The 19,981-nt window shown below is 43.8% G+C and overlaps 7 protein-coding genes across 11 annotated transcripts; 3 read left to right on the forward strand and 4 right to left on the reverse strand.

Moving 5' to 3' along the window:
• Positions 1 to 9: 9 nt before the first annotated feature.
• On the reverse strand, positions 10 to 1,300 carry LOC6498531 (enoyl-CoA delta isomerase 1, mitochondrial). 2 transcript variants are annotated; one of them, XM_001962971.4, is made up of 4 exons: positions 1,159 to 1,300; positions 787 to 1,050; positions 584 to 730; positions 10 to 505 (listed from the first exon to the last, which is right to left on the reverse strand). In XM_001962971.4, the coding sequence occupies exons 2-4, from the start codon at positions 1,006 to 1,008 to the stop codon at positions 38 to 40; spliced, it is 837 nt and encodes a 278-aa protein (XP_001963007.2). In that variant the 5' UTR covers positions 1,009 to 1,050; positions 1,159 to 1,300; the 3' UTR covers positions 10 to 37. The 2 variants fall into 2 exon arrangements, with proteins under 2 accessions (XP_001963007.2, XP_032311113.1); XM_032455222.2 differs by having other exon boundaries at positions 787 to 1,080; positions 1,159 to 1,240.
• Positions 1,301 to 1,374: 74 nt separating this feature from the next.
• LOC6498530 (enoyl-CoA delta isomerase 1, mitochondrial) lies at positions 1,375 to 2,690 on the reverse strand. 2 transcript variants are annotated; one of them, XM_001962970.4, is made up of 4 exons: positions 2,599 to 2,690; positions 2,194 to 2,427; positions 1,989 to 2,135; positions 1,375 to 1,895 (listed from the first exon to the last, which is right to left on the reverse strand). In XM_001962970.4, exons 2-4 carry the CDS (start codon positions 2,419 to 2,421, stop codon positions 1,425 to 1,427), a joined length of 846 nt encoding a protein of 281 aa, XP_001963006.1. In that variant the 5' UTR covers positions 2,422 to 2,427; positions 2,599 to 2,690; the 3' UTR covers positions 1,375 to 1,424. The 2 variants fall into 2 exon arrangements, with proteins under 2 accessions (XP_001963006.1, XP_044571942.1); XM_044716007.1 differs by having other exon boundaries at positions 2,194 to 2,503; positions 2,599 to 2,660.
• A 342-nt stretch (positions 2,691 to 3,032) lies between these two features.
• Positions 3,033 to 4,043, forward strand: LOC6496980 (translocon-associated protein subunit gamma). The gene is made up of 2 exons (XM_001962969.4): positions 3,033 to 3,297; positions 3,360 to 4,043. The coding sequence occupies exons 1-2, from the start codon at positions 3,150 to 3,152 to the stop codon at positions 3,782 to 3,784; spliced, it is 573 nt and encodes a 190-aa protein (XP_001963005.1). The 5' UTR covers positions 3,033 to 3,149; the 3' UTR covers positions 3,785 to 4,043.
• LOC6498529 (3-ketoacyl-CoA thiolase, mitochondrial) lies at positions 4,033 to 6,200 on the reverse strand. Its single transcript, XM_001962968.4, has 5 exons — positions 6,054 to 6,200; positions 5,656 to 5,822; positions 4,495 to 5,268; positions 4,282 to 4,436; positions 4,033 to 4,220 (listed from the first exon to the last, which is right to left on the reverse strand). The coding sequence occupies exons 1-5, from the start codon at positions 6,070 to 6,072 to the stop codon at positions 4,139 to 4,141; spliced, it is 1,197 nt and encodes a 398-aa protein (XP_001963004.1). The 5' UTR covers positions 6,073 to 6,200; the 3' UTR covers positions 4,033 to 4,138.
• Positions 6,201 to 6,724: 524 nt separating this feature from the next.
• On the reverse strand, positions 6,725 to 8,559 carry LOC6498528 (probable splicing factor, arginine/serine-rich 7). Its single transcript, XM_001962967.4, has one exon. The coding sequence runs from the start codon at positions 8,440 to 8,442 to the stop codon at positions 6,898 to 6,900; it is 1,545 nt and encodes a 514-aa protein (XP_001963003.1). The 5' UTR covers positions 8,443 to 8,559; the 3' UTR covers positions 6,725 to 6,897.
• Positions 8,560 to 8,612: 53 nt separating this feature from the next.
• Positions 8,613 to 13,501, forward strand: LOC6496981 (SWI/SNF-related matrix-associated actin-dependent regulator of chromatin subfamily A containing DEAD/H box 1 homolog). Of its 2 annotated transcripts, XR_006507480.1 has the most exons (9): positions 8,613 to 8,851; positions 8,918 to 9,078; positions 9,413 to 9,981; positions 10,045 to 10,377; positions 10,442 to 10,709; positions 10,767 to 10,913; positions 10,985 to 11,284; positions 11,346 to 12,730; positions 13,372 to 13,501. XR_006507480.1 is itself a non-coding variant. In XM_044716430.1 (8 exons), exons 1-8 carry the CDS (start codon positions 8,728 to 8,730, stop codon positions 11,970 to 11,972), a joined length of 2,529 nt encoding a protein of 842 aa, XP_044572365.1. In that variant the 5' UTR covers positions 8,613 to 8,727; the 3' UTR covers positions 11,973 to 13,465. The 2 variants fall into 2 exon arrangements, 1 of the variants encoding a protein (XP_044572365.1); XM_044716430.1 differs by having other exon boundaries at positions 11,346 to 13,465.
• A 304-nt stretch (positions 13,502 to 13,805) lies between these two features.
• On the forward strand, positions 13,806 to 17,876 carry LOC6496982. 2 transcript variants are annotated; one of them, XM_032455402.2, is made up of 8 exons: positions 13,809 to 14,167; positions 14,710 to 15,123; positions 15,237 to 15,336; positions 15,911 to 16,061; positions 16,147 to 16,375; positions 16,463 to 16,942; positions 17,003 to 17,215; positions 17,279 to 17,876. In XM_032455402.2, exons 2-8 carry the CDS (start codon positions 14,992 to 14,994, stop codon positions 17,501 to 17,503), a joined length of 1,530 nt encoding a protein of 509 aa, XP_032311293.1. In that variant the 5' UTR covers positions 13,809 to 14,167; positions 14,710 to 14,991; the 3' UTR covers positions 17,504 to 17,876. The 2 variants fall into 2 exon arrangements, with proteins under 2 accessions (XP_032311294.1, XP_032311293.1); XM_032455403.2 differs by lacking the exon at positions 15,911 to 16,061 and having other exon boundaries at positions 13,806 to 14,167; positions 16,116 to 16,375.
• Positions 17,877 to 19,981: the final 2,105 nt, after the last annotated feature.

A 19,981-nucleotide genomic window follows, 5' to 3' on the forward strand; every position in this document is an offset into this window, starting at 1 on the left:
TTAAAAAACTTTGCTTATAAACATTTATTGGGCAAAATTACTTCTTGCTTTTCTTCTTTAAGTTCTCCAAATAATCACCCATAACTTTCTGAACTTCTGGTCGGGAAGCCAAAGAGACAAAGTCCTCCACATCTTTCTGGCGAATCTTTTCAAATTCTTTGATATTGGCGGCACGGAACTGCAGTTTGGTCAAGCTCCGGGCGAGGGGGTTGACCTTGGCAAAGGTTCCAATGAAATTCAGGCACTTCTCCAAAGCCTCCTCCTTGGAATTTACAATTTCATCGATCAAACCCGCCTTCAAGGCCTCCTCCGTGGTAAAGAGGCGACCCTGTGTTAGAGCCCGCTCTGCTAGGCGCTGGGGCAGGATGTTCTGATAGCCAGACATCAGCCATTTAGGAGCAATAATTCCAAGTTGGGTTTCGTTAAGTCCGATTACACAGTTTGGCAGCATAGCACGGTACTCACAGGCAGTAGCCAGAAGGCAGCCTCCAGCAGGAGCATGGCCCTACAAAAAATAGATGTGTATTAAAAAAAAAAATAGATGTGTATTAAAAAAATAAATTAAATATTTTAAAAATCTTACATTTATGGCAGCTGCTGTGGGTAAACCGCTGCCGTAGAGGGCTATCCAGACGTTCTGCAGCTCAGTCCAAAGAGTGCCCAGTTGCTCCTTGTCCGCATTGTACATTTCCAAGATGTCCAGACCAGCTGAGAACACATTTGAGTTCGCCTGCAAGTAATTAACTAATTATAGTCATGAGCAACTTATTGAAGGCATAAACTTACGGATGTTAAGATGAGACCCCTGCTTTTGTTGTTCTCGATTTCGTAAATGGATGATTTTAAGTCCCGCAAAAATTGAACGTTTTGGCTGTTAACTGGCGGCCGGCACATGGAAAGAATAGCCACTCCAGTCTTATCATTGATCTCGACAGAAGTTGACTTTGTGGACATCAGTCTACTTGGGACTCTGCAGGCCCCAAGTCTTAGGAGATTTAAATGCATCATTTTCTTATGAAGATCAAAGGTTGAACTTTGTCCCAGCGCCGTCTATAGGTAGAAAATACAAAGAGAAATTATCTTATCAAACATATAAAAAACATTAGGTTTAAATTTTTTTGGCTAAATTTTGACAATTTAGTAATATTATTAACTTACTTGCTTGCTTATGTACCGGTTCTGTTACCTTCCAGCGATCTTTAATGGAAAGAGTGGAAAAGTATATATATTCCATTGTTATCAGGTATCAGGGCGACGGATAGTTATCGAATATATTTAAATAATCATTCAAAAAAAATGGTATGTCAATCTTCCCTGGTGATTTTACTTTAAAATAAAACGTTTTTTATATTTAGTTTTAAAAACTCAACGACATACAAGAAAGTAGCTTTGCTTTATTAAAAATTAATTATAAAATCTGTAAATTATTGCTTCTTAGACTTCTTCTTCAGACCCTCAATATAAATGCCAAGTCCTTTTTGAACAGCTGGCTGATTAATGAAGAACAAAAACTTTTCCAGATCCTGCTTTCGTTCATTCTCCAGTTGCTGGAGATCGGCTGCACGGAATTGCAGCTTGGTCAGTGACCGAGCCAAAGGGTTGACCTTAGCAAAGGAGCCAATAAAGGCCTCACACTTTGCTATAGCTTCCTCCTTGCTATTGGCAGTCTCATCAACCAGCCCAACTTTAAGAGCCTCATCGGTGGTGAACATACGGCCCTGGTTGAGGGCTCTCTCCGCGTCCTTTTGTGGAAGCACACTCAGAAAGGTGGCCATGAACCACTTGGGGGCTACAATGCCCAGTTGAGTTTCATTCAGGCCGATTGTGAATTTTGGCAACATCACCCGGTACTCGCAGGATGTGGCCAACAAGCAGCCGCCAGCAGGCGAATGGCCCTGCAATTGAATAAAATATACACCATATGTACAGGAAAGGAAAGTATGTATATAGGATTTGTGAGGACTATTCAAGGATATTAGAAAACCTACATTAATTGCTGCTGCTGTCGGCACACTGCTTCCATATAGCGCTAACCAAGTTTCCTGCAGTTGAGACCAAAATGCGCGAATCCTATCCTTGTCTGGCTTGTACATCTCCAGGATATCTAAGCCAGCAGAGAATATTGTTGCGTTGGACTAAAATATATAAATTGTTAGCATATACACCATATTTAAGGATTCTAATATAGTTTACCGAAGTCAAAATAAGTCCCCGGCTCTTGTTGCCTTCGATTTCGTCGATTGAGGTCTTAAGATCCTGCAACAGTTCCAAATTGAGGCCGTTTACGGGAGGCCGGCACATCGTGAGGGTGGCAATTCCTGTTTTGTCGTTAACTTCCACGGTGGTCAACTTGGTGCCAGTGGACATCATCCTGGTTGAGGCACCGCGGGCCAACAGGCTCAAAACTTTGGACCGCAACATAATGACCTAAGATTAAAGATAGATGTAAACATCTCAGTGACCTTTGGACAGATGCCGGTTTATCCCTTGATTCAACGTTGATCTTTTAAACGTTTAAATTAGAAAAATTGAAATTCAATGCTCAATTTTTTAGCTGTGCAAAATGCAATGAATAAATTAAGACCTCTATTTATTTACCTCTTTATTCTTTTTAAAGTAAATTTAAACAACCAATCTACAGAACCTGTTGAGCTGTTATCGATAAACAGGGGCGTATCAAAGGGGGTGAGTTCAGTTAAAGAGATCGGAAACAAACTATCAATTTTATAATCAAAATTGAAGATAAATAGAAAAAAGGTTATTTAAATTATATAACTTTTAAATATACAGTTTTTTACAAGAACCCCAATTTTTAATGGTATTTGCGACAAAACTATTATCTATGTTTTCTTTTAGCTTATTCTAAGTTTATTTGGTTAACATATGTTTTCTAAACTTTGAATTAAAAGTTAGGAACTAAAAATGTTTTAAATTTTTAAAGAAAATATTTGAAATTTAAAATTATTAAAGTCTATCGCGGGAATCATCGATATCAAAGCGCATACGATAGTAGCGATAGCATAGTTTGACAGATCCGCTGACGTTTACACGTCACTGACAGCCGCCGACCGTTCTGCATTCGTGTACACTTTACTCTTCGACTCGTCTTTGCGTTGTAGCAGACTTTCTCCGCGGAAAACTAACTGAAAATGGGCTCTGGAAAACAACAGAAAGTGCAGTCCTCTGGCTTCACCAAGGAGGAGGAGCTGCTGCTTCAGGACTTCAGCCGGAATGTGAGCACAAAGTCGTCGGCTCTGTTTTACGGCAATGCCTTTATCGTCTCGGCGGTTCCTATCTGTAAGTAAATGGCCACGTTGAAGGTTTTTGGAGGATTGCTGAATGAGAGTGTCTACTTGCAGGGCTCTTCTGGCGCATCCACAACATGGACTTGTGGCCTAGCTCCATCCTGTTCGTGTTGGTGACCGCTGCTAGCACCTACCTCATGGCCACCGCCTACAAGAACATCAAGTTCCAGCTGAAGCATAAGATCGCCGGACGCAGGGAAGAGGCCGTCACCCGTGAGGTGAACCGCCAGCTGGGTGACGACAAGAAGGTGACCCGCAAGGAAAAGGATGAGCGTATCCTGTGGAAGAAGAACGAGGTGGCCGACTACGAGGCCACCACCTTCTCCATCTTCTACAATAACGCCATCTACCTGGCCGTGATTATCTTCATCAGCTTCTTCCTGCTGAAGAACTCCACGCCGTTCGTCAACTACATCTTCTCCGTGGGCATTGCCAGCGGCGCCCTGGCGCTCTTCTCCACCAGTGCCCAAACGAACTGAACTTCACGTCACCCCATGTTCATGTACTCGTAATTTAAGGCCCTTTAAGAGATTCCCTTGGACAGCGGTTGAGAATTCCGTTCATCAATCGATCCCTTGTGGCGGCTGGCCCGTTGTTCATCCTCCAGCCCACTTGGATCGGTAGTACCAGCAATGCGAACATAGAAATTTTATAATGTATACACTGATTTGTTGTCTTTCTTGTAGAAAGCTGATCCACTTCCATTTTCAAATGATTTAATAAAATGTAAAATTAAAAGTATCGCTTTATTACTATACAGGTTTAAAAGTGGGGAATTTCAGAACTAAGTAATTTGTAAATGCATGGGAGTGTTCCAAAGGGAAATAACCGGTTTAGACAGCCTCCAGAAGCAGGGCGATGCCTTGGCCTCCACCGATGCAAGCAGATCCAATGCCGTACTTCAGCTTCTTGCGCCTGAAAAGGTTATAGGATTAGTACTACCATAATATATATAATTTTCAAAGAAATCCCTTACTGTAATTCGTGCACCAGGTGTCCAGTGATGCGAGAGCCACTGGCTCCCAGAGGATGACCCAAGGCAATGGCACCGCCATTCACATTGAGCTTTGAGGGATCCAGTTTGAGGGCATCGGCACATGCCAGGGTCTGGGCGGCAAAGGCTTCGTTTATCTGTTAAAGAGTATGATCAAAATAAGCATAGGAATGAATCAATATGAAAACAAGTTACCTCAATCAAGTCAATGTCTTCCAGCTTCTTTCCGGAAACCTTCAACACATTCTGAATGGCGGGCACGGGGCCAATACCCATGATCTCGGGCTTGACACCCACGAAGGAGAAAGCAACGAGGCGGGCCAGAGGCTTCAGGTTATATTCCTTCAAGGCCTCCTCAGAGGCGACGATAACAGCCGAAGCTCCATCACAGATTCCGGAAGCGGTTCCAGCCGTCACAACTCCATTCTTCTTAAAGAGCGAGGGCAGCTTGGCCAGACCCTCGATGGTGGTCTTGGGACGCGGATGCTCGTCCACCACGAAGTCAACTTCCTTGCCCTTGACCTTCAATTTAATGGGAGCGATCTCGGCGTTGAAAGCGCCCTCCTTCTGGCCCTTCTCCCAGTTCTTCTGTGACAACAACGAGAACTCGTCGACGCGCTCCCTGGTGATCTTGTATTGGTCGGCCAGGTTCTCGGCAGTCAGAGCCATGGGTAGCTTGCAGTAGGTGTCAGTGAGACCCGCCCAGAGAGCATCCTCCAGGTTGTAGTTGGCTCCCAAGGTGGTACCGAAGCGAATATTGCGGGCAATGAATGGACTTTGGGACATATTTTCAACACCACCGGTGAGGGCAACCTTGGCACCACCGACCAAAATGTCCTGGGCACCATTGACGATCGACTGGAAGCCGGAGCCACAGAGGCGGTTGATGCCCAAGGCAGGTTTCTCGATGGGGACACCACAGTTGAGACCCACATGACGGGGAACGTAGATGCCATCAGTGGATGAGGACTAAAAATATAAATTATTGGATTTTTTATTTCAGAGTTACTGTTAGAGTTATAGAAATTAAATATTTCATTTAAAAAAGAATCCTATAAGTGCCAAAAAATACTCAGATCCTGCTAATTAAATTGAAAATTATTGTAAAAATTAATTTAAAAAGTATGTTTTTAATTCTAAGTAAAAACTAAGTTTGAAAAAATAGTTTTTCAAAAAGAAGCAACCGTTATCTGCTGCCCAAAAATAAATGAAATCAGACACAAGCCAACAGGTTGAGGATTAGGCTTTATGATAAGAACTAATAATTTTACTGAACTGATAATATAAGTACATAATTACCCATTTATGGTCATAACTTTCACTAGTAAACTAACTATGTTTGGAACAACGACTTACCGCTATCACATTGCCCACAATGACGGTGTCCACCTGCTCTCCCTTGAGCCCGGCAGCGTCCAGGGCAGCCTTGGCGGCAGTCGTCTGGAGCTGCGTCTGGTTGATCCCCTTCAGGGCGCCACCGAAAGTTCCAAAGGCCGTGCGCTTGGCAGCCACAATATAGATACCTTCAATAGAATGTAGAGCATATATTACGTGTGTAGGAGGGAATGATAACTAAAAACGAAAGCAGCTTTTTTTGTTTTTGATCAACAGGTCCAAAGTGCACCCGGCTATGTGCGGGGGGCGACGAGGCATCAGATTAAAGACCAAGTCCAAAGTTCAAACCCAGGAAAGTGGATCATCTATCTCTCGCTAGTACAGCCTCCTTGTATGATTGGAAGAACTAACAAAATTACCTTTAGTTGCCGCAGACATTATGTTTTAAAATTTTACTCTTAAAGTGAAAATTAAAATAATAAAAATATAAATACGAGGAGAAACGCGTCTGTCTCGCTGCAGTAACTTTTGTTTTGTGGCTGGGAATGCTCGCCATCGTCGACATATTGGAGGCAGAGCTTGAGAGCTTTCGCGCTGCCGGTTCTCCGCCTCTACCTCCTTTCTTTTCACCGGCTAGGGTTGCTGGCCAGAGAGCTTTTCCGTGGACAAGCCCACAAAAATTCAGCTGGCCGATGCACTGAACAAAAATAGGTCCATCCAGTTCGATATTCCAACAAATTAAGTCTTAAATTAAGTTTCTCCAATTGCCACTCTTAAATACTCTTTTTTATGCTTCCTAAGTGTTGACTTGTCTCTTAGTATGTTATATTTTATAGATTTAAAATACAAAGTTTTCCATTAATCCTATTGAATTTAATTTATGTAGTTTTCTGATACCTTTAATTTTTTCTTAAAAATGAAGACTGACTAACATTTTTTATCCGATTTTTTATAAATTTATAGATTGTACTGAAAGTTTTTCAAGCAAACCTCGTAGTATTATCTTAAAAATGATTAGCAATTTGAAATTTCACAATAAATTGAAAGAAAACTCCCAGTCCCCAGCAATTAAATGTTTACTTGAAGCTGGTTTCGATTACGGGATGCATATGTAAATGCGGATTCTTTAATTGGACTTTATACTTGGTACCTAGGGCGGAGTTACAATGGAATACAAATTTAATGGTGACATTGGTATCGAGTTTAAATGGAGTCAGACAGGTTTTCTGTATTTATTAAAAGATAGTGTGCGCTTATCTATATCTAGGGGGAGTTTGAAATGTCCATGTTGTCCGACTTCTCAACGCTAACCGACTTGCGCGACTTGGAATCGGCACTGGAGCGAGAATTTTTGGCTTCCATGTCCTCGGAAATGGATTTCAGTTTCCTTGTTTCCGGCGTACGGGATCGTTCGCGCCGACGAGATAGCTTGGAGGAGACGGCAACAGGATCCTTGCTACGACTGGAGCGTGACTTCATGCTGCTGATGGCCAGGGGCGGAGAGAGGGAGCTCCGCTTGCTTCTGGATCGTGGTGAACGTGATGAGTGCTTCTCGCTGCGATGTGACTTTTTGCTGCGCTCCCGGGACCTTGAACGTTTGCCGCTTCCACTTCCTCCGCCGCCAGCTCCATGGGAGCGAGAGCGACGCGAACGCGAGGTGCTGCGGCGATGGCGAGACCTGGAACGCTTGCCGCGCGACCTGGAGGATCGCGAGTGTTTACCGCCGCGGGAACGTGACCGTCGCGAGCGAGAAGTACTGCGGCGGTGGCGGGATCTGGAGCGCTTACTACGGGATCGGGATGAGTGTTTGCCACGAGAGCGTGAGCGGCGGGATCGTGACACGCTGCGACGCTCCCTGGATCCGGATCGTCTTGACCGCCGCCTCGAGGAAGAGCGGTGCGATCGGGAGCGGCTAGTGCGACGTTCCCGGGAACGAGACCGTGACCTCGATCTACGTCGCTTGTCCTTGGCCAACATGCCAATTACAGGGTCTATGGCAGCCGAAATCATGCTCTGTGCTTCCTTAACAATGGTCATCGCCTCCTCGATCTCTGCCTGAGCCGCCTCATTGGACTTGGCCTCCGGCTTAGTTATCGAGTAGGTGGAGTGATAGACGTTCAGGTGGCCGCCCTTAAACTCCTGCCCCTGCATGCGTAGAGCGTGGATAATGCTGGTTTGCTCGCAGAACTCAATCATGCAGTACGTCTTGTTCTCCTTCTCGGCCCATCGGGCGTACTTCACTTCTCCCGCTCGCTGGAAGCATTCCATCAGGTCATCGAGTCGCCACTCATTCTTCACATCGCAGACTATAATTGTGCGTCGAATTTCCTCAATCTTTCGGGCATCGTAGAAGGAGGGCAGTGCCGGGTACTCCGGCAGGTTGAACTCCACGAGCTTAGGGTCGTAGGTCTTAATCACTTGCTGGGGCAGCTGTCCTTCGATGCGATTGATGACCTCCGGGGGCAGCTTTGAATCCGGCTTCTGGAGTCCCGGCACAATGGTGCCATTCTTGAGCATCTCCAGGGCCCGGTACTCTTCAGGTATGGCTAGCACGGGGATGACAATCAAAGCCCGGTCGATAAACACCGTATTGGTCAAGTGCTGGGCCACCGGGACACTGCTCGTATCCGTGTATTTGACGTAGCAGATGCGAGACTGCACTGGGCAGGAAACATCTCGTATTGTGGGGTACAGACGGATCTCCTCGATTTTTCCGATGTTGCCGAACAGTGTTTGCATCTGGTCCTTGGTGGCCTGCGGCGCAATATTGGTCACCTGGATCACACGCGGGGTGTTGCCGCCTGCCATATTTGATGGTTTGGTTGGTTCTCTATTGATTCGGCAAGCGTTTTTTCCCACAAAAAGTTTTTTTTTTAATTAACCTCCAAGACCAAGCGAAAAAATCGAAGGGTTGCAAAGTAATGGAAAGTTTTGTCGGGATTTTTTAGGATCACCTTACCACCAGGGCTGCATGACAAGGTGATTGTTGATTCCGCACATCTGGCAACATCGTTTACTGTTCCAGCTCTATATCACGGCCCCTAGGATTCTTGCAAACTAAATATTGTGAATTAAGATAAACAAATTGCCAGGATGTCGGACCGCACAGCATCCGTCTCCGCGCCCGCGTCATCGCTAGCCAAGTCGAGCCTCAGCGACCTGCGACAATTTCGCATCAACAAGAGCCAAGCCGTCGGTGCTGGCTCTGCGAAAACGGGTAATTGTGTGAAGAAATTCCGTGGTATATGCTGACCCTGATGTCGTCGTTTTTAACCCATTTCAGAGCGTGTGCCCGGCAAGAAGCGTATCCAGGTGATGGCAGATAGTGACAGTGACGGTGCCGATTGTCAGACCCCCAAAAAGACCAAGCTGGAGCTCACGGTTAAGGAGAAGGAGGAACGCTACATGGCAGCCGCTAAGATTTCCCCCCAGTACGACACAATGGTATGTTCCCCATAAATCGGCCCAAAACTCGGCCAATTATGCCAGGTGAAAAGCGAACGAAAGGTGAAGGCGGGGGAAGCACGCGTCCCATTCCCGTTCCCGCGTCTGTGTGCGAAACATGGCGATTAGATTCTGGCCCGGCATTGAGAAACAGCTGTCGTGCCAGGAGCGTCGAAAACGGGGGTTGCTATAAACGCTGTCCTTTACCAGTCTGTATGATAGGTGTTTATTTTCAGAACTCTAAGAATATGTATAGCCCTTGTTTTATTTATTTACTTTTTTTTTATTTTAAACATTTTTTTTTATTTTTTATAATTATATATTTTTTTTTCAGGCTATCCAGGAGTCTCTATCTCGTACAAATTGGGATGTGGCTGCATCGGTGCGTTACTTGAGGGAACACTGCAAGCCCAAGATCCATGGTCAGAACGGACCTCTGGTCAAATCCAAGCTTAAGCCCAGTTCCAATGGAACATCCCACGGTCCGTACTCGGACGGCGACAACTCGGATGACGACGATGTCAAGCAGTCCAAGGATCAGGTGTACGACAGTGACGACAGCGATACTGAAATGGCCACGAAGATGACAGGACAACGGAAAAAGGTGTTCCAGTTTATGAACGAAGCCACCATATTGGAGTTACAGTCGGTGAAAACGCTCTCGGAGAAGAAGGCATCGGCTATAGTGGAATTGCGGCCATTTTCGGACTGGGCTGAGCTGCGGCGGAAGTTGGAGAGCAATAAGATCAGTGCCGATTTATTGAACTACGCTCAGGACCTTATCAACAAGCAAAACACAGTTGCCACCATTTTAAGCAAGTGCAACAACATGGTATCGCGATTGGAGAAGGCCATTTCCAATGGTGCCGGTATTGTGGAGCAACCAAAACTTCTGAGCAGCGGGTAGGTGTTCACCAGCATTACCTAGAAATCTTTGAGCTACAATATCTTCGAATATAATTACAGATTGCAGTTGGCCGACTACCAGATAATTGGCCTAAATTGGCTCACCGTAATGCACAAACAGGAGATGAACGGCATTTTGGCGGATGAGATGGGTCTGGGAAAGACTATTCAGGTGATTGCATTCCTCGCCTACCTGAAAGAGAACGGTCTTAGTCAGGCGGCGCACTTAATTGTGGTACCCTCGTCCACTTTGGACAACTGGGAGGCGGAAATCACCCGATGGTGTCCCAAACTGGTGGTGGAAAAATACCACGGGTCGCAAGAGGAAAGGCGACGAATGCGAGGACGCTATGCCAAGGACGGCTTTACTGGATTTGACGTATTGTTGACCACGTAAGTGATTAAAGCCATTAGATAAGTTTCAAGTATAAAAATTTTCTCTTTTTTTAATGAATAGCTATCATATTGTTGGCTCGACCCCTGAGGAGCGTAAAATGTTCCGTGTTTGTAAGCTAGACTATGTCATATTCGATGAGGCTCACATGCTGAAGAATATGACTACCCAGCGGTATGCAAACCTCATCACCATTAATGCCAGAATGCGTATTCTGCTCACCGGCACTCCTTTACAAAACAACCTACTGGAGCTAATCTCTTTACTGTGCTTTGTGATGCCGAAATTTTTTGCTAAAAGCATTGATGACATCAAAACGCTATTTGCAAAGGTACTTAACACATTAAAGAGTTATTGAAGCGGGAATTAATACATAAATTATTTACAGAAAGGAAAAGCTGATGGCGACCAGGATGAGGTGTCACAATTCCAGGAAACTCAGATCCAGCGAGCAAAACGCATTATGAAACCCTTCGTGCTAAGGCGTCTTAAGAAAGATGTCCTTAACAACCTGCCCAAGAAGCTTAGTCTTGTGGTATGTGGATTTCTACCATATGGATTTAAATCTTCTCACAATACTACTTTTTTCTTCTTAAATTCTTGCAGGAAAAAGTACCCATGAGCACACAACAGAAACAGTACTATCATGAACTGGTCGAGTATTATTCAAATAACAAGGGCGAAGTCTGCAGCAGCGAGCGAGCGGGCATTGCGATTATGATGGAAATGCGCCGCATTGCAAATCACCCGCTACTGATGCGTCACTACTTCACCGACGAGAATTTGCGTGGATTTGCCAAGCGTCTGGCACGGGCGAGCTCTTACAAAAAGACCAATGAGCAGTATATATTTGAAGACCTGGCCATCATGTCGGACTTTCAGGTCTTCCAATTGTGCAACAAACATGTAGGTGGCTTAGGAAGCTTTATTTTTTTATTGTTTTAATTTTTAAATTTATTTGAAATAGGAATTGTATGATGTTAAGATACCGGATCCATTAATTTGCGACTCTGGAAAATTCGGATACCTGGACGAGTTGCTCCCCAAGCTGAGAGAGGAGGGCCACCGTGTTTTGCTATTTAGCCAATTTACTATGATGCTGGACATTGTAGAGGAGTATCTGCGAGTAAGGAACCATGGCTTTTGTCGGTTGGATGGCTCCACTGCTGTCAAGGAGCGTCAAGACCTGATCACCGACTTCAATGTTGACGACAACATATTTGTGTTTCTGCTGTCCACCAAGGCGGGGGGCGTGGGCATCAATCTGACGGCCGCCGATACCTGCATCATTCACGACATCGATTTCAATCCGTATAACGACAAACAGGCCGAGGATCGGTGTCATCGCATGGGACAGCAGCGTCCGGTTACGATCTATCGACTCATATCTGAAAGTACCATCGAGGAGGGTATCCTGATGGCCGCCGAAGAGAAGCTAAAACTGGAGAAGGATATCACGTCCAGCGAGAAGGGCGAGGTGCATGAGCAGCGTTGCGTAGTAAAGTTGCTGACCACGGCCCTGGGTCTGGACAAGGACCAGGAGGAGCAGCTGAATAACTCGTTAAACAATTCAATTGCCTCACCCGCTAAGTAGGCCACTATCATCGTTATATTCTTAGGTTTTTTTTATATTCTCCGCCCGCATCGGATCTGTCATGTACTTTTTAGCAAGTGAATTATTTTCGAAACCATTTTTTCCGTAACTCTAGCATTCAATTTTGTATTTAAATGATACTTTTTAATGTATGCTTGGAATGTGAGATTTACCCTGAGGTTGCCCATGGTGGCTCATAAATTGTGTTAAGAATTTGCCTTCGATAAGATCACAGCTGTTTTTTCAATAGTAATACGAACATTTCCACGATTAACTAAGGCACTCAAATGGTTATTTCCTCCGTCATTGTGTTTACCCCACTCTATGTAGCTTCAGATTCTGTAAGTGTATTGTATGTAACGTATTCAAAAATCATTTATTATTAAGGATAAAGAATATTTGTGTACGAAAGCGATCGTGTGATCTGTTTCTGTTACTGGAGAGACTCGACAACCCTCAATTGCTCGTTCTCTGAATGTCTAGCGAAGAGAATGCCCCACCGGAGAGCCCCGCTGGGTGTTTTGAAAAGCTTTTTGGCTCTGTGTTTGGCGGCGGCGATTCTTCGGTCTTTAGTCTTCAACTGATCGCTCGCGCCGATGATTTAATTTTTAAGTTAAAGCGTACATACATACGTGCGAATATACATGCATACATAATAAAACGTACATCGACAAATAGATATACCCTTGCATATTGTGTATCCGCAGTTAGTTCGACGACGAGAATCGACGACAGCAACGAATCTATGAAAATATAAAGTAAAACATCCTCGAATTTCCCACTTGAATACATATATATGTGTGTGCAGTGCAGAATCTATCCCCATCCTCCCATCTATCCTCCTCCTACCCCTATAGCAAGTCCCTTTCTATTTTACTCAAACGGATCGCCATCGCCATCGGCATCCGTTTGCCATTATGTGATTCATGCAATAAGTACATAAGTTTTCCTCCCCGAATTCTTTTCTTTGGTTCGCTTCGGCTTTGCGCCGTTGAGGCAAGCCGAAATCTATTTAAAAATAGACAAAACTGTTTTGCGAGCGGAAATCATATTGCCGCGGCCACTAAAAACGCTAAATAAATAAGGCCAATAATATGAAATAGAGTCTTGGGTTTTTGGCCAAATCGACGTTTGTGGTTTGTTGTTTTCTTAAAGCGGAAACGGAAGGAAAGCCAACTGCATATACGTCTAGATACAGTCATCACTCGCGCAGGGCTGTCATATACTATAAATATACATAGATGCGAGTGGCACATGTGAGCAATTTTTTGGCAAATGCCAAAGAACACAAAGCAGCGCGTGCTGGCAAAACAAGAAAAAGACTATATTGTACAATATGAATAAAAATTTGAATTAATATTCCCCCAACTTTTATTTCTGTATGTGTGTGTGTGTGCAGTGACCCGTATGTGTACGTGTGAGTAATCCGAAAAAGAAACTATAACGAGCGATCTACATTTAAACAAAAATAAAAATTAAAAAAAAAAAAAAAACAGAAAAAAACGAACGAAAATATAAGCGAACAAAAACAATAACAAAACGGAACTGTAACGAGCCGAGAACGAGCAGCACAAAGCAACAAACCAAAAATAGATGACAGCGCTGTCAACGGTGCGTATACTTATCGTATTAGTAATGCCGGCCAGGCCACCACCCGCCCATTGACTCATCGCGTCTCTCTCCTCCTGATCCCCCAGCAGTAGCAGCAGCAATAAAATCATCAACAACAACCAGAAGAGACACTCCACAATCAATTGTGATCTGCGTGTGTGTGTGTATCTGTATCTGTATCTGCGACGTCTCTGTATCTGAATCTGAAAAAGTAGCAATCCATAAGTAGAAGGAAGGCCCTCTTGCATATTCGGAATATTACGGAGTGGAGTAGCGCTGTGAAATATTAATTAAAATTGCTGGAAATTGCTTTCGGCATATTGCTTATGGTTTTGACTTGGCGCGCATGCCAAGCATGATTAAACGAGACACGAAAGAGCGTATCTACGAAGTAGATAAATATCTTTATACGAACAACTGAGCTGCAGCACCACCAACAATCGAATCGACGAAAACAAAAACGCACACCTATCTATATAACCAGAGACTCTATTAGGAGAGACAGAGCGATAAACAAAAGCTCAAGCAGCAGCAGCCGCAACAACGAAACAATTTGGAAGATACATTTTTTTTTGCACTAAAAGGTAAGTATCTAGACGTGATTCATCTAGAGCCCGGCCAGGCCCAAGCTCGGTTCTGTTTGCTAATCTGAGAATCAAAAGTGCCAGCAATTAACAAGCCAAGTTCACATAGTTGTGTTCCTAGTCACAGGTACAGTGGTACCTCCCTAGCACAGTCAACAAATTAACAAGTTAGTTAGTCACTAGAAGATACAATACCTGTACCATTACCTGTTCCAAATCTCAATATGAGAGGCTCAACTGTGGGTTGTGGGTTGGAGAATAGGTATTACTGGGGGGCTGATGTCATGTTCGGAGACGAAGCGCTCTAGCCAGAGGCCCCAAAAACCAGATGCAACTCCTACGCTCGGACATAAAGCCGGTTGCTCGCGGAGATCGAGTAGTTTGCGCCGCTCTCGCTCTTCTCCGTCTTGGATAAACAGTTTTTGTGTATCTTTACTTGATATATTATATATGAGTAGGTGAACATGTTATGGGTTTGGTTCAGGGCTAGCGCAATTCATTTTTTCTTACTGATGAACTACCATTCTCCACATCCATTCCAGACCCAGCAATCGGACTCTGCAAAGAAAAAAGGGAACTTGTCCCTTAAATCGTATTAAGGACAAAAAGGAAGTTAGGAAACAAGGAGGAGAAACGGAAATCAACTATTGTGATATGTACAAATTTACTCAAATACCGAAGCCACATAATATTTAGACGTTTATTCCACGGAAACCCAGTTGCTTAACGATCAACCGGAGGATAGTCTACCAAAGATTAGGCTTTCAATTTTCAATTAAGTTTTTATTAAAAGCTAAACAGAGCAGAAGTTGCACTATCGAGAGATGGCCGAAAAAGTCGAACAAGCTCAGCAGGCCAGCTTAAATGGTCAACAGAATAATAATGTCCGCAAGTCACCTGAATTTCCCGGTGTTATCTCCCGGGAACGCAGCTTTGTGCGCACCTCGAATCAACAGGTGAGTTCCATTGCTAACCAGCCGCCTCATACCGATGGTACATGGCACCACCCACCTCCTACCATATCGATATTGATATCAAAAGGTAACCATATTTTCGTATTCAATTTCAGAATATCAACAAACGCCGGAGTCTGGCGTTCAACGTTCCTGGCAACAATCAGACGGGACAAATGAGAAGCAAACCGGCCATGGATATATACAGACCGCCCAGTGAGTGTTTTTCGCCATTCCTAACACTTTCTCCATTTGGCTTGGGTGCTTGGCTGGGTGTTCAGTGCATTAGAAAAATCAATTTAACTTAAAAACCAAATAGACAGAACAAATGTCAGCTATATTGGCTATAAACCGGATTAATTATACTCTCAGTTACTTATCATTTCGCTTGTCTACTCATCCAAATCATAAATCTCATCGCACAAATTAAGTGTAAATGGATGCATTTTAAAATAGAAGGTTTGTCAAGTTTGGAAATTCAAATTTTGAAAACTTCTCAGCTGACTTCTTCTCTGTTTGAAATAACAAATAGCTTCAAAATTTAAGATATTCAGCTTATTCAGCCCTGCTCTTTTAGCTTCAAGCTTCTGGAATACCAACGATTACTTATCGAGACCATATCTTTCTTTTGATTCTTTTCATATCCCTGTCTCATATCCTGTATATTCCACACACACCCCCACCCACCCCACGCACAATGTTGTGTCCTGCCCTTCACATCATCACACATAATATTGGGAATCCCCGAAAATCACCCTAAAAAAAAAAAAAATACCTAACCCTGTCTCAGATGTACGCGGCGAGTTGGCTGCTCCAGCCGGTAATGGTGGTGATGGTGCTATTGGTGGTGTCGGTGGTGCCGCAAACAAACTGAATGTCAATGCCCAGGAGTTTACAATGACCAATAGCTCTGGGTCACCGGCCGAGGCACTCAGTAATCGGTAAAGCAAAGACTTATAATGCCATCGTTTACCCCTCTTCCCGTCTCCTTGCAGAGCTAAACTACAGTCTACAACATTCTTCCAGTTCGTCGTTGATCTTCCCGCCGTCCACCAATGGTCCCGGCGGTGTGGCTGTGGCCCCGGTTCTGGGTCAATATGGAAATGTGAATCGTCGCCAGGCGGGTCTCTCCCTGGGCAGCATGCCGGGTCTGAAGGCCAGCCATCACCGCTCCATTTTAGTGACCCATCCAATCAGTCCACTGGCCGGACAGCTGCCTTTGATGAACTCTCCCTCCAGTGGCAATATACTTCATGTAAGTGGAAATCAACTAAAAATTATAGTCTACTTAATGGGGGCAATATCCTTATCCTATTTCATCTATAATCTATCCTTATCTCAGACCACAAATCGTGTCAAGTTTGCTCCTGAGCCCAGAGGACAAAAGCTAAACAACCACAGCCAGTTTGGCGGAATGAACAATAATAACTACGGACAGCCGTATCAGGCCAACTTAAATGGCCTAGATCCCTACATGAATGGAAATGCCCTGCAACGCTCCAAGTCCTTGTCGTCGGCGGATGCCCTCACTCGGGGAATGGCCGGCTTGGGACTGGGATTGGGCAACGAGGTGGCCGACATTGGCCAGTTTACGCCGGAGATCCAGACATTGATCGAGACAGCTCTGGAGGATCCCAACAAACTCAACTCACGGTGTCTCATGGAGCTGACCACGCAGTTCATCAAGCGCGCTGTGGAGAGTCGCCGATTTGCTTTGCCCATTTCCCGGTTGTGCTTGAATATCATCGCTAGGGAGCAGAAGGAGACGTTCCTGGAGGCCCTGCTCAACACCTGTCGTCAGTGGTACCAAGAACGCGAGAAAGTAACTACATCTGATTTATCCTTAAGATTTTCTCTCTTAATATTTATTTTTATATTACAGCTGCTGTTTGCGATCCAGGGAATGAAATCGCCATCCAGAGTTCGCTTCACCGCCTTCATGGCCTTCCTCACGGAGATGTTCTGCCAGCTGAAGCGACGCCAACTCCAGCTACGCACCCACCACGAGGGCACACCGCCCCCACTGGTCCTGCTCAGCCTGCTGTCCAAGTGCTGTGAGGATTGCGTGCGTCCCCCGATAAGATCGCTTTCAGAGGTTGGGTTTTTCTATCATTTTCCATCTATCTTATAAACTAAAATACTATATCCTGCCCTTTAGATTGAGTGCCTTTTCTATGTGCTCACCTGCATCGGTCAGGATATGGAGCAGCAGCTGCCACAACAATTGGAGCTACTTATGGGCCTCGTTCGTGATGCTTTTCTGAATGCTGGCGAATCGGCGGCGTCCATCCGGCGTACTCTTCTCCAGCTAATCGAGCTGAAAGCCTCCCACTGGCAGCTACCCGGCAATACGGTTCTCTACTATACCCACAATAACAATTAGGAACTGGGAGGCGTCATGCAGGACTGGAAACTGAAATATAATTTGGAACCAGGGCGGATGTTGAGGTTCGAGGCATTGTGCAATCATCGAGACACCACTAGATATCAGTTCTGTTGTCGCATTGCATTTAGGCCTGCCAACCTTCTGTTCTATTTATCTTATCGTACTCTTACCTAGGCATAAGCAATATTTATTTCGGCACTGCAATAGAGAGAAACTAACCCGAGACTTGCACACCACACACCAAGCCCAGTACCAAATGAAATGGGCCGATCTGATTCGGTTTCTTCAGATTCTTTACATAATCTAAGGCTCAATTTTTATGTGAATCCATATCTTTATGTTTAATAAATCACAACTAGTCAAAAATTAACTAAAAGGTTCTACTAGAGGAAGATTTATACTTACTACATAAACTTTCGATTTGCGTCACAGTACACCTAATTATATTATTACGGCCTACAGTTATGGATATATTAGCAGCAATTAGGCCTATGAGGACAGGAACTATGTAATAGATAGGATTAGTACTTCAGTTCCAAAATGGCATCGCGCATATCGCGTTGGTTGGACAAGCTTTCCAACAAACTTCAGCTCCTGTGGCTTCGTTTTTATTTTCGAAATTTCAATATCTTTGGAATTATGCGACTGGAGTTGGATGATTCCCGAAATAAGGTACAACTGACCTACTACAGTGTCACTGTGGCCAGGATGTTGGGTTTGTTTCTGGTTTTCGGGCAGTTTTTAATAATCTGCAATAATTTTAAAAACGCCCCAAGCGTCGTGCCACTGGCTTTCATTTCCTGTCTTTTGATCCAGCCTCGTATTGTTTTTGAGGAACGGATTAGGATTATCAACAGGTTTATTAAAATTTCGCGACATTATTTCTATCAGCAAAAGTTCGAAATGCCTTGGACACTTCCAATATCATTATTAATAAAATTTAAAATTTACCCATTGGATTTTTTAAACATGTTGGAAACTATGGATGTTTTTGAAACGCCTATTAAAATATTTTGCATATGGATCATTTATATAACCACTGATTTGTTAGGCATAGGTCTGTCCATGCTAGTAAACTACTTCGACTTGATCAACGAGGAAATGTCTGAGATAACTAAAAGGCTGCCAAACGCCATTCTGCGAAAGGACACTCGACTGGTAAAAAGATTGAGGAAACGTTTAATATTCTTGAGGAAAATGCACCAATCTTGCAGGGTGATAACTGAATATTTTTTTGATTGCTTCGGTGTCCATCTACTTTTAATTTCTTACTCTAACATGAGCTTCCTCAGCTCCTTCTCTTTCGGAAGCTTCTTGACCAGTTTCGACAGTACCACTCTTTGCATGAGCCTCCGATCCTTTATTTTTTCGCTTGATGACTTATGGACCAATAGCTTTATATGGCATGGCATTCCCTGGTGGCATATGGCGCATCTGTATCAGTTTGAAGATCTTCTTCAACAGTTCCAGTGGCAAGAAAGATCACAATATTTTAGCAAGGATCTTGACTGGGCCAACCAGCTGCACAACCAGTGCTTGATGAATTATCTACTAAAGCCGACATTTCAAATTGTCAGGATGTTCATCCCAAATCGGAGGCTACTCTTACGCACCATTTTGGCCCTCAGCAGCCTTCACTACAGGGACATCCGGGATTTTAGTAAACATGAAACATGGAACATGGACGAGTTCACCAGTGAGCCCCTAAACTAAATAATTTATAAAAATTAAGGTCTAATTGAAAATCAATAGCCCAGTCAACCGAAACATTGAATTTCCATAGATTAAAGAGGAGTAACTTTTGACATAAAGATTTATAGTATAACTATTTTAAGTAATGGCGGTAATTAGTAAACATCAATAATAATTGTGTGTATAAACGCAATGATGGAACTGAAACACTTCAGTTCAAAAAAGACCGCGCTTTTATCGCATCGCTTAAGCAACCAACAAATTCCATCAATTTTGGTCAAGTCTTTTGGATTAAATGGATTGGTTTATGGAAATTGGATTAAACTTTAACATCCATGTCAGAAGATTTCAGCTCTTCAAGTTGCGCTTTTATTTAGCAACCTTTCATGTCCTCGGATTAATGCGACTGAATTTTGAAAAGTCCAAGAATAAGGTTTATTTAACCCCATACAGTGTAACGGTGGCCAGAATGGTTGGACTCTTTTTCTTTTACATTCATTGCCACACAATCTACTTCCAATATAAAAAAGAGCTAAACATCCTCCCAATTGTATTCTTGCTGAGCTTGTTGGTTCAACCTCGTACTGTAATCGAAAAAAGAGTCAGGCTGATCAATCAGTTTTTGGAAATTTCCCAGTATTATTATTATCGACAAAAATTCAAAATACCGTGGACGCTCCCAGTTGTGGTATATATTAGTTTAAAGATTACTTCAAAAATCATGTTGCAACAAAGTGAAATCAAAAAAATTCAATTAATTCTGCATCCCATTTCATTCCTTTC

Source organism: Drosophila ananassae, chromosome 3R, assembly GCF_017639315.1.
Source record: "Drosophila ananassae strain 14024-0371.13 chromosome 3R, ASM1763931v2, whole genome shotgun sequence".
NCBI classification, from domain to species: domain Eukaryota; kingdom Metazoa; phylum Arthropoda; class Insecta; order Diptera; family Drosophilidae; genus Drosophila; species Drosophila ananassae.